Raw genomic sequence first — 11,008 nt, 5'->3', positions numbered from 1 at the left:
CATAAAAATTAAAATCATAAAAAATGTATCTTGTTTATATGTTATGTAAATATATGCTGTTTGCAAATTTTTTGCGGTCGATAGTGTGTCTCTACAGAAGAGCGTTTTTGTTGTACGCGATGGCGATGCCAACATGTTCCCACATTTTATAGAAAGGCACTGTAAATCTCTAAATTTCACTCGTGGCTCGTAATAGATCGTTATGCAATGTAGAGATGTTATGCGCTTTCATTGACATTTCGAAAAAGATGCTAATAAGACCGATGCTTCTCTATAATTTTACTCTATAAACGATGTTGTTTAACAATGTCCTTGTCTCAGAGAATGGCATGAGGGATTCGATTTATTTGTAGCGCTCGCTGGATATTGAACCCCACTCGTGCTCAACGTAATGCTCACGGGAGTCGCATTAGACAGCTGCAATCTGACTGGGCACTGTCTATATCCTGTAATAAAAAATGAAAACACATTATAGTCGTGCCGTATATGAATGTAACGTATCGGTAATTTCAATGATACACGTGGACTTTGATGATAGATTATAGGATGGAAATAGAAATGATTTGTTATCACAGCTCAAGTACAAGACAGTTTGCAAAACCAGGTAATTTATTATACAAAGTAAGTACAGATTCCGATTCAGTTCTTGGAGCGAATTCTAATAATGGAGTTCCACATGTTACGACAAGAACCTTCTTTTTTTATGTTTCCTATTTTTATGTTACGATAAGAAAGTTGTTTTTTATGTTTCTTATCTCAAATTACTCAATACTGCATTTATATAATTAATGAACAAAATGAACAGAAAGGAATATTTGTTATCATGACATATTGTTATGATGCAAGGTGATTTGCATAAAACGTAATTTTTTTTATATCGCAATTGAATTTCCGGAATAAATCGTGGTCGACTTTCACATTTCACACATTTTTTTAATGACGAGAAATCGACTTTTCTGATCCGCGCTAGTATCTTTCGCTTTCCAGCTGTTGTGTATTTAATTTGTATCATCATTCAATTAACATATATTTATCAATAACAGCTAAAGGACAAAGCGATTACTCGCGAATTGCTAGAGGCATATGCGATTGTACCAAGTATAAGAAATAAATGCATAGCAACAGGTGTACATTTTTAATACAATTAAATTATACACATGAAAAATATTGCTTTGTTCATTATCTTTTCATCATAAATATATATAATGGATATTAGTGAAGAGACAGATGAACAAGAGGAGAGACGATCCTCTACAAAGAAAAGAATTTACCGGCGTGGTGGGGCCCAGAGCAATGGCAACATATAGGGTTATTCCGCGGCCTTGGACAAAATTCAACGCTGTGTGGTTCGCCGCAGCGAACGCAGCGAGGCAAATGTCGGCAATTAGCGGCCACGTGCCAGAAACCCTGACATCGGTAGCATTGCAACACACTATCCGCCGTTTGCGATATATTTTCTTGATATGCTTGTGGGATATTGTTTCCATCATTGGCATATCGTGAGGGTATACCGGACGAGCACGCGGTGCCTCGCCACCAGCGTTCTGGAACAGCATTGAAACGAGCCACTTCAAAAAAGTCCAGACCTTGACGTAACAAAGCTTCGTAATGACCCGCATCAAAAACCTAGGAGACAAAAGATCAATATTTTTCACTTTTTATCAAACTGTCTGCAGTTACATTATATTTATGTATTACATATGTTTGTATATTTTCTTACATCATACTTATATCAACGGTTATATATGGCCGACTTTGTTTTGATCTTTATCTTAAAATCCTGACGAAAATAAAAATTGAAGTATAAGTCGAATGTAAAGGAAGTGTGACAGAAGTGTAAATAGAGTTTCTATTAGGAAAATTGAGACATCATAAAAGAGGCGTTTACACTTCTGTTGCTCTTCCCTTACATTCGATTCTCGGTTTTTAATTTCGTCAGGAAACACGTTCATCTTGGTTGACTGCTAGTTCATTCGAAAGTTGACTTACAAAACTGGTTGTACGTCATATCGTAGATGTTCTATAGAACTTCATTATGAGAACTGGTTTAGAATTGCATTGTATTCTACATTTTTATATGAATTTAAATAATGAAACGATATGCGCATCTCAACTGACATGTAGATTTTAATTTTACCCTTGATCCTCAATAAGGAACGTTTCCATTGTTTTAAATTACTATTTCTTTATCTACACAATAGAAATAATAAAATGTTATCACAGGCTAATTTAGAAATAGAAAATAAGCATTCTTCATACTTCTACTCGAACAAATTGTCGAGAACGTTCAACATTTCCTGCGACAATTCCTTGCTTTGCCAGAGCCGAATTTATATCCTGCAGCGGTATAGCCCATGGCACGTCTCTCAGAAGCACGGCTTGGCGATATCGGGAATCTCTTGCCGAAAATCGTGCTACCTGATAAAAGTAAATTAGTAAAATATATTAATCAACAGATATTTAATTAACTTCTAGATTTTACTTAAAAGTATTTCAGTAGATTATTTAGTTTAAGAATTGATCCGACGTTTTAAGTAACATAATTGGCGCAACAAATATAGCTTTAAAATGATAAAATATTTGAAATATCTCAATAAAAAAAGACACAAAGAAACAATAAAATATACTAGAAATTTTTACGATATCTCAATTTTTTATATCTCTAACACACATTTTACAATAAGTCTTTTATTTTAGCTTTAAGTCTTAAGCTGCATATAAAAAATTGATCAGTTACAGTCGAATATAAGAAGACTAATCAACCATGATTAGTCAATTTCTTACGGTTTAAGATTTATAGCTTAGGTAATGGCTTATTGCAGAAAGCCTATATGTAATGTTGTGTAAAATGCGTCGGGTAAAATCGAGTGTAAATAAACTTTGTACTTGTACTGGTCCTCCAAACACTCGAGCTAAGTCGCCGCGTTGCAAGAGTTTCTCGGCATCGTTTTCTCGTACGAAAGCAGCTATAAGACCACATGGAGTCTCAGAGACACGCCACATCGATAGTGGTTCGGAAGCCGCTATAGCTTCTTCGAGATGAGTTCGTAGTAGTTCGCAATCTACTCAAGGAATAAATAATAAAATATCGATCTAAAACTAAAGCGAGATTAATAGAAAATATTAATGTTTGCTTATTTGAATATTTTTATGCTATTCAACTGACATTGTAAAGTGAATATTAAATTTCGATAATTATATATTATAGTCTTGTATTACTATTTAAATTAAATTAGTATATATTGGGTGAGTGCAAAAATTTGTGTTCGATTTATTATTCAAAGTTCAAACAGATGCACTTTTATTAAAAATAAACGAAATTTAAATTTAAGAAAAGAATTTTAAAGCTTGAAATCTCTACTTTCGAGTGGTTATTATATATTTTTAATTTATGTGAGTTTTATAATTTTTACGTATAGAAAACTACGAGTTAAGTAAAACAGGAAATTTGTTCTTTTGTGGGCTTGCCACATGTCCAAACAAATTTGCAATTTTTGAATTTCTAATGTAAAAGCTTAAAATTTTCCCTAGTTAAAATTGTTTTTAAAAAATGCCCCTACGATTTTTTGTTACTGAATTGTTGCAAATTAAATAAAAAAAATATTTTGACTTCGATTGCTCATAACTCTATCAAAACCATCACGATTTAAAACAGCAGATTCTTAAATCTCTCATCAAATAGAGTAAGATTTAGATTTTATTTTATTTTTAACAAAAATAGCAGCTGTTTGAATTTTGAATAATAAATTGGGCACGAATTTTTGCGTTCACCCAATATATCCATAAATGCGACTATAAATTAGAACGCAGTAGAACGCAGTTTCCTTCAAAATGCAGCAAATATTGTATTATCACCTTGAATCCTGTGATTTTGTTCTTGAAAGCTGCCAGCACGCGAAATGTATAGAGAACATGTAAACTGTGCCTGCTGTTGCATAGCAGGAGCTTCATTACAGTGAGATGTCGGATTTAAATCTCTTTTATCTGTCTGATGGTTATTGTCTCCAATCTTGCTTTGCAATGAAGAATTTGCTACGGCCTTCTCCATCATGCGTGTCACGTACTTGTGACTGTAACTTGAATTTATATGCACAGGTAGAATTAATTTTTTTGTATATAGTTTCCAATATTTATATATATATATATATCGTGTATTAAAAATAAATCTGTTACAATATTATGTATAATCTATATCTCATTCCACCTCGATTATGGATAACAAATAATAAGAAGTAAGATATGACTTACAATTAGAAAGAAAAGGTTTGTTTTTTTTTTAGCAAATTAGATACTTGCACATCATAAACCGAGTAAATATTTATATAAGTAAATATTTTATGCATCACATTTACGCAACAATCACGTTGAATACAATTGTAATAATACCAAATGATTCAGGTCATTATTGATTGTGATAACGGCTACTTCTATTACTAAATTATAAATAACCAGGGTCATTATCGAAACGGTCATTAAAGATATATCTTCATATCGATAATTATATTTGGCCTCGTGTTATCGATACCTCGTATCATAATTATTTTGTATTTTTCCATTTTTTTCTTTTCGTGCACAGTCGTTTCTTTGTAGCATTGTAATGTAATTTTTTTGTCGTAGCTATATTTTAAATTTAACGCCAAAAGAAGGGCATGTGTTTGCTCATTATTCACGATAGTCTCGCCTTAACGCGATTTTGCGTTTGTAATTATATATAATATTATGAAATAAGAGCGCGATCGCTCGAGGCTCGGACGACCGATAGACTCATTGAGATGGATGTAGCGAATTGGATTCAGGAATGATGTCGATTTACCTTGAACGGCTTGTCTGTCTCCTCGTTAGCGCGGCAAAACGCAGCTCGAGCATCGGGAGGATCAGAGAAGAGAACGCGGCCCATGCTGCCAGGCGCCATTCGTCGCGTCTCGTCTTAATCGCCTCACTTCACGGCATGATGATCGGCAACATTTAACGCCAACATCACGCCATTGCCGCTACGTTCTAAATTAGACGAAGAAAATATCGAAACTGTAACGCATTCCCATTGTACATATATAATATTATATATTAACATAATAATATATATAATAATAACATATATATATATATATATATATAATATATATTATTATAATATTATTATTGTACATATATAATATTAGTTGTTTTCCATTTATACCGATTCTCAGATAATTTTCACTTGTGACGTCATAACTCACAAGTCAGTTGAATACGCGTTCTTTTTATCTTCTGACAAGTGAGATTTAATTGAGTTTTTGCCTATAATCTGCACAAAATCTAGACTGCTTCAGTGAGTCTCGTAAACTCATTTTAAAAGTCAGGTTCGAACCTGTGTTGTCTGTGATAACTTTTTACCAAACTAAGCAAATAATGACGTCATTAATCTGAGTATGAAATACTCAGCTCACTTCAGATGACTCAGTTTCACTTGTGTGCAAAATGGAAAGCAACTATGGGTGCGGTCCACTTGACGCTATAAATGCTTCGAAACTTTTGATTGATCAATCGCGAAAGAAAGAATTTTATTAACTGACCAATCAAAAAATGCTTCGAATTTGTAACATTAAATGGACTGTAACCTGTTATAATTATAGTGACTCCATAGTACAGGATCTCCAAAGCAGTTCTAATAAGAATGTCCACTAAGCATCCTAAAATATCTCTTCGATAAAATGTGGACCACTTTTATATGTAAACGGTTGCGAAATTCAACATGAAGAAAAAAGAAGGAAAGATGTAACCATGCAACAAGTTCAATTAAAAAGAATAATCTTATTATATTTCGATATTTTAGTATCAATCCGAAGCGTTTAAGTTTTAACAATTTTTGAACGAAGAAACGATTAATCGAAAAATGAAAATCAATTAAAATCGATAACCTAAATCTTTAATTTTATCGATCGTGAATAACAACACGATCTTTTTTTCGACTGTAGATAACGTGGACCACTGCTATATATATATAATGTCATACTTCAGGATATTCCGAGTTGCTCCGAGTTCAGCAAAGTTCAGACTTCGGACTTCGGAGAGAGCGTTCGTGTTCTTGTTGTCATTTTCGTCAGTTCGTCAAGTAAAAGCCCGTTTGAATTGTATTTAGTTTTTGTATTCCAGTAACACACGTTTCTCGATACGGCATCAAAATGATGATGGACTATTTTGTGACGAACAATTCCTTAGCACCCGCACCCATGGGGATACAAAGTACCGCGGGTGCTGTGCCCGTGAAGAATGATAAAGGTTAGCTTATGTTTGTCAAAATAAAAGATTTATTTAACATCCATTTCAGCGAATTTCACAAACGTTTTAAGATTAAAAAAACATGTCCATTTCTATCAATACAGATTAACTTTTATTTTAGTTTAACTTGCTCTTCATCTTTTTTAATTCTTAGAATTAAGAAAAAATAAAGGGTCATTGAAGCGTGATTACAGTTCAACTACTTTGTTGGTAGAAATAGACAGTATTGATAGAATGTAATTAATTATTAATGGTCTCCAACATTGAAGAAAATTTACAAAATAATATATAATTGGCAATTTTGTTTATCAGTCCTGAGTTCTGATATTTTCATGATTTAAACATATGTTTTATTTTTATTTATTTTAATACCTATTACACAGTCGTATATTTATTAAGAGATTTGTAAATTATTCATGTTTCGTAGTTAGATTACAATTGTTTGTGCAACAGTGATTAATAAAGATATTTAGAGTGAAATATTTGGAGATACAGAACATGTCTATAAATACTGAGAAGATATTTGCCCTATTTTATACGAAATATCTTAATTTTTATCTTATTTTAAGAATATTTAATTTATTTTTATTTTCATATGTAACATTCATGATGTCACTTAGATTTTCTAATCATATCAGCATTTCTAAAAAATTGTTTATGTTTGCAGGAGAGTTGTCTATGAAGAAGGTGAAGGTACATCGTTATGTTTCTGGTAAACGGCCAGATTATGCAGCAGTAAGTTCAGATGAAGAATCAGAGGACGAGGATTTTCTCGAAAAGCGTGTGCAAAAGGGTTATGAAGACGACGTTAGCACAGATGTTACTTTGCACCCACATACAAAAGGTAGGGACGAGGATGATCCGCGTTTGCGAAGATTAACGCGCCAACAAAGGGAAGTACCAACCGAGGTACGCGCGGAGAGACACAGACATATTCACGAGCCTGAGCTTATCGAGATCGAGTTAGAGAGAACGCGAGAGAGGATCAAGTTGGAGAGTTCTGATTCATCCGAGGATGAGGAATTATCGGATTCGGAGATAGAGAAACGACGAGAGGCCCTAAAGCAGCGAGTATTGTCCAGGAAGGAAACGGAGGAGGAATTAATACAGGGAGAGGAGGAAGATAGATCAGGAGAAAGCTCAGAAGAGAGCTCGGAATATGAAGAGTATACAGATTCCGAGGAGGAAACTGGACCGCGATTAAAACCTGTGTTCGTTCGCAAAAAGGATAGAATCACGGTGATGGAAAAAGAGAAAGAGGCGATGCGGCAGAAACAAGCGGAAGTCGAGGCAAAGAAAGCAGCCGAGGAACGAAAGAGGCAAACTCTGAGAATGGTGGAAGAGACGGTACGAAAAGAGACGCAGATGAGCAATAAAGGTAACACCGAGCAGGAAAGTAAGCTGAACGATGTGTGTACCGATGACGAAAATGACGAAGTAGAATATGAAGCTTGGAAGCTGCGCGAGCTTAAAAGGATCAAACGTGATCGCGAAGAGAGGGAACAGCTTGAGAAGGAACGTCTAGAGATCGAGCGTATTCGTAATATGACTGAGGAGGAACGAAGGCAGGAGGCACGACTGAATCCTAAGATGATCACCAATAAAGCGGCCAAAGGAAAGTACAAATTCCTGCAGAAATATTATCATCGTGGCGCATTCTATTTGGACAAGGACGACTCTATATTTAAGCGCGACTTCTCTGGCGCGACTTTAGAGGATCATTTCGACAAGACAATTTTACCAAAGGTCATGCAGGTAAAGAACTTTGGTCGCAGCGGAAGAACCAAATACACTCACTTGGTGGATCAGGACACGACGCAGTTTGATTCACCTTGGATATCAGAGACAGCTCAAAATCTCAAATTCCACAATAATCAAGCGGCGGGGATGAAGCAAGTATTTGATCGACCTTCCTTGAAAAAGAGGAAAGCTGAGAATTAAGTGGTGTAAATACTATATACTGCATTTCCTCATCTTTTTATTTCACTTTTTCTTTAATGCGATAATTACATAAACATTCAATTGTAACATCGAAATATTTTTTTTATAAATGCATATAAACCTTTCAGTATGTATTTGACAAATGTATAATGATTGAAAAGATATTCTTATGATAGCTATATTAATGTACAAGAATTGATTTGTATCACATTATTGACTATGTTCTATAGATATAATCAATTGTTCGATAGATATAATCAGCATGCATACAAACATATAAATCTTAGCTGTAGATATTAGAGGTACATACCCATAGACAAAGACTTTCTTATGGAGAGTATGGAGCTTTCTATACCCAGAGCTCCTGTGAGTATTGAATTCCACACCCAGAATTCGGAATATTTAAAAAAATATATTAATTTTAAAAAATTAAAAAAAATTTTAAGTAATTTGACATAAAATAATATTTGATTAGGGTGTATATATATATAGAAATATATTTTGTACATATAACAAAAGATAAAATATTTGTGATAAAATTTTGAAATCCTCCCCTTCCCCGTTTGAATGACTCCACACAACCCAGAAAAGTCAAAAGTCTACGTCCCTGTATATAACTTTTATCTAATAGATTTTTATTTCGGAAGTATCTGAAAGTATTTAGTGTCTCTAAAAGACAGGGTCTGGCTACAGAAAAACTGGCGCGAAACATACATGCGTATTTGAAATGTGTGTTTGGTGTAAATAATGAGTTTCACTACACTTTGATTGGTATCGCCGTATTGACATGCTAATCAAAAAGGATATACGCGATAGCCACACTAGGATGTACTAGATTATAATTAATATATCTCCATGTGTTTACACACAGTCTTGATTTCTTACGGTAATTTCGCTGCATCACTTTTTCTTATTTTTGTATTATATTCTTTTCATTGTACTTTGTTTTTCTTTACTTATTTTAATGTAGACCTTAGGCCTTAGGCCTAATTTTTCATTATGTGGTTAACTTATGGTTAAGCTTAACCAGAAAATGAAAAACGGAGCCTTAGAGATCTTACTCTAGAAATCCTAGAATAGAGATAAACGCTTTTTCTATCTATATTAAATTAAAGAATATGTAAATCAGAGAAATTAAAATAAAACTGCTACGGACAATTTAAAAAATCATCGGAAATCTAAAATATATTAGATATATTCTTATAATACAAATTTTATGCATTTATGACACATCAATCATCGGTTGGCATAAAAAAGAAAGTTTTTGAAGTTAAATGCAGGAGAGAGATATTAATTGCCATTTACGATTCATACCTATTTTTTTTACATTTAAACGTTATTTCTCTTTGAATAGTTTGGTCCACTATAACTACGTTCGGTTTGGATGCTCACACGCTTTAAATGCTTGTAATCATTTTGTCTTTCATAAAACGTAAAATAAGGATGGAAGTGCTGAAAGCGTCCAAACTGAACGCAACCTTCAATTGCAATAATAATTCAGGCAAGAAGGAATAGATACTGAAAATCGTGTGCTAATACAATTAAAATTAATCTACATTATTATATAATCGAAATACGAGCTTTCGATTGGGACGAGTCCGATTAAAATCGGTACATTCAATCCTAAGATCTTAAGATCTCTTACACGAGAAAAATCATTTGCATTATTTTTTAAATTTCAGACTCACATGTACTCACACACGTGCAAAGCCAGTTGGTCAAAGGGTTTTCACAATGCTTTTTTTCACAACTATACATATTTAAAATAAAATAAAAAATAAAGCTGAATATTAAATTAGAGCTATATTTATGCAAAGATATCTGTTAATGCAAATATTACATAAAAATGAAAATCGCTGTAAAGCATATATGCTTATAAGCGCAAGAATATAAACATTTGTAAATGTATGTGCGCACGCGCGCAAGTGTTCGATAACTACTAACTACACATCACAGCATTTATGATACATTTATTCGATTGGATCCTAGTATATTAGGCATTACATTACTTAAATTAATTAGATGTTTAAATAGTTTAACTTTAAAGATATTAAGAGAGGTGGAGTTACGATTGTCTGAAGGAAGACAGAAAGAGAGAGGAAGTAGAGGATAGAGAGGGAGAGAGAAAATAAATGAATCAGATCAATACAATGTATTGATTCAGTATTAAATAAATATAAATTTACAAAACAATTTTTGGGATAACCCGTATTTATTTTTAGAAGATTTAAATTTTAGATTATATTTTCAAAACTTTAAAAAAGCAGTGAAATCTCTAAAAAAATCTTTTTAAAAAAAGAAAACATACGCCAAATCTATAAAAAGATATCGAATATTATATTCTTCTTAATTCTTCTTAATAAAAATGGATTCGAAATAAATGCAATTAGCAAATTTCGTATTGCTTTTTTATTAAGAAAAATGTAGTATTCGATACCTTTTTATGTACTTGGTGTATATTTTTTTAAAGTTAATAAAATTTTACATTCTTTACTAAATCGAAAAATCATATATTTCTATTAATCTTCTAATCATTTTCAGCTTTGAAAAACATCAAAACTTTCTTAATATCTTAAATTTAAGAGAATTTTTTCAATTAGCGCATAATTTTCTATTCCCTGTTGCCCGGGTTTTTATTATTATCGATTTCAATTGTAGGCAATCTATTATTTTTCGTTTTTAAATTATGGCTGCATTCCGAAATATACTAATCTTAGCGCGAGACACTTTAGCCGGTGTCTTCTGATAATGCTAAAAATAGATAGATTACATTATACATATATCCTACATATATTTAGTACTATCAGCA

The 11,008-nt window shown here is 32.8% G+C and overlaps 2 protein-coding genes across 2 annotated transcripts; one reads left to right on the top strand and one right to left on the bottom strand.

Annotated features, from left to right (window-relative positions):
• Positions 1 to 55: 55 nt before the first annotated feature.
• Positions 56 to 4,955, bottom strand: LOC108770222 (uncharacterized). Its single transcript, XM_018521695.1, has 6 exons — positions 4,814 to 4,955; positions 3,856 to 4,076; positions 2,887 to 3,062; positions 2,260 to 2,418; positions 1,272 to 1,626; positions 56 to 446 (listed from the first exon to the last, which is right to left on the bottom strand). The coding sequence occupies exons 1-6, from the start codon at positions 4,864 to 4,866 to the stop codon at positions 301 to 303; spliced, it is 1,110 nt and encodes a 369-aa protein (XP_018377197.1). The 5' UTR covers positions 4,867 to 4,955; the 3' UTR covers positions 56 to 300.
• Positions 4,956 to 6,036: 1,081 nt separating this feature from the next.
• Mfap1 (Microfibril-associated protein 1) lies at positions 6,037 to 8,234 on the top strand. Its single transcript, XM_018521693.1, has 2 exons — positions 6,037 to 6,258; positions 6,926 to 8,234. Exons 1-2 carry the CDS (start codon positions 6,162 to 6,164, stop codon positions 8,197 to 8,199), a joined length of 1,371 nt encoding a protein of 456 aa, XP_018377195.1. The 5' UTR covers positions 6,037 to 6,161; the 3' UTR covers positions 8,200 to 8,234.
• Positions 8,235 to 11,008: the final 2,774 nt, after the last annotated feature.

The sequence above is a fragment of the Trachymyrmex cornetzi genome, unplaced genomic scaffold, assembly GCF_001594075.2.
Source record: "Trachymyrmex cornetzi isolate Tcor2-1 unplaced genomic scaffold, Tcor1.1 scaffold99, whole genome shotgun sequence".
NCBI classification, from domain to species: Eukaryota; Metazoa; Arthropoda; class Insecta; order Hymenoptera; family Formicidae; genus Trachymyrmex; species Trachymyrmex cornetzi.
Note: the sequence above shows the minus strand (reverse complement) of the source record. Positions and strands in the feature narration are given on the sequence as shown.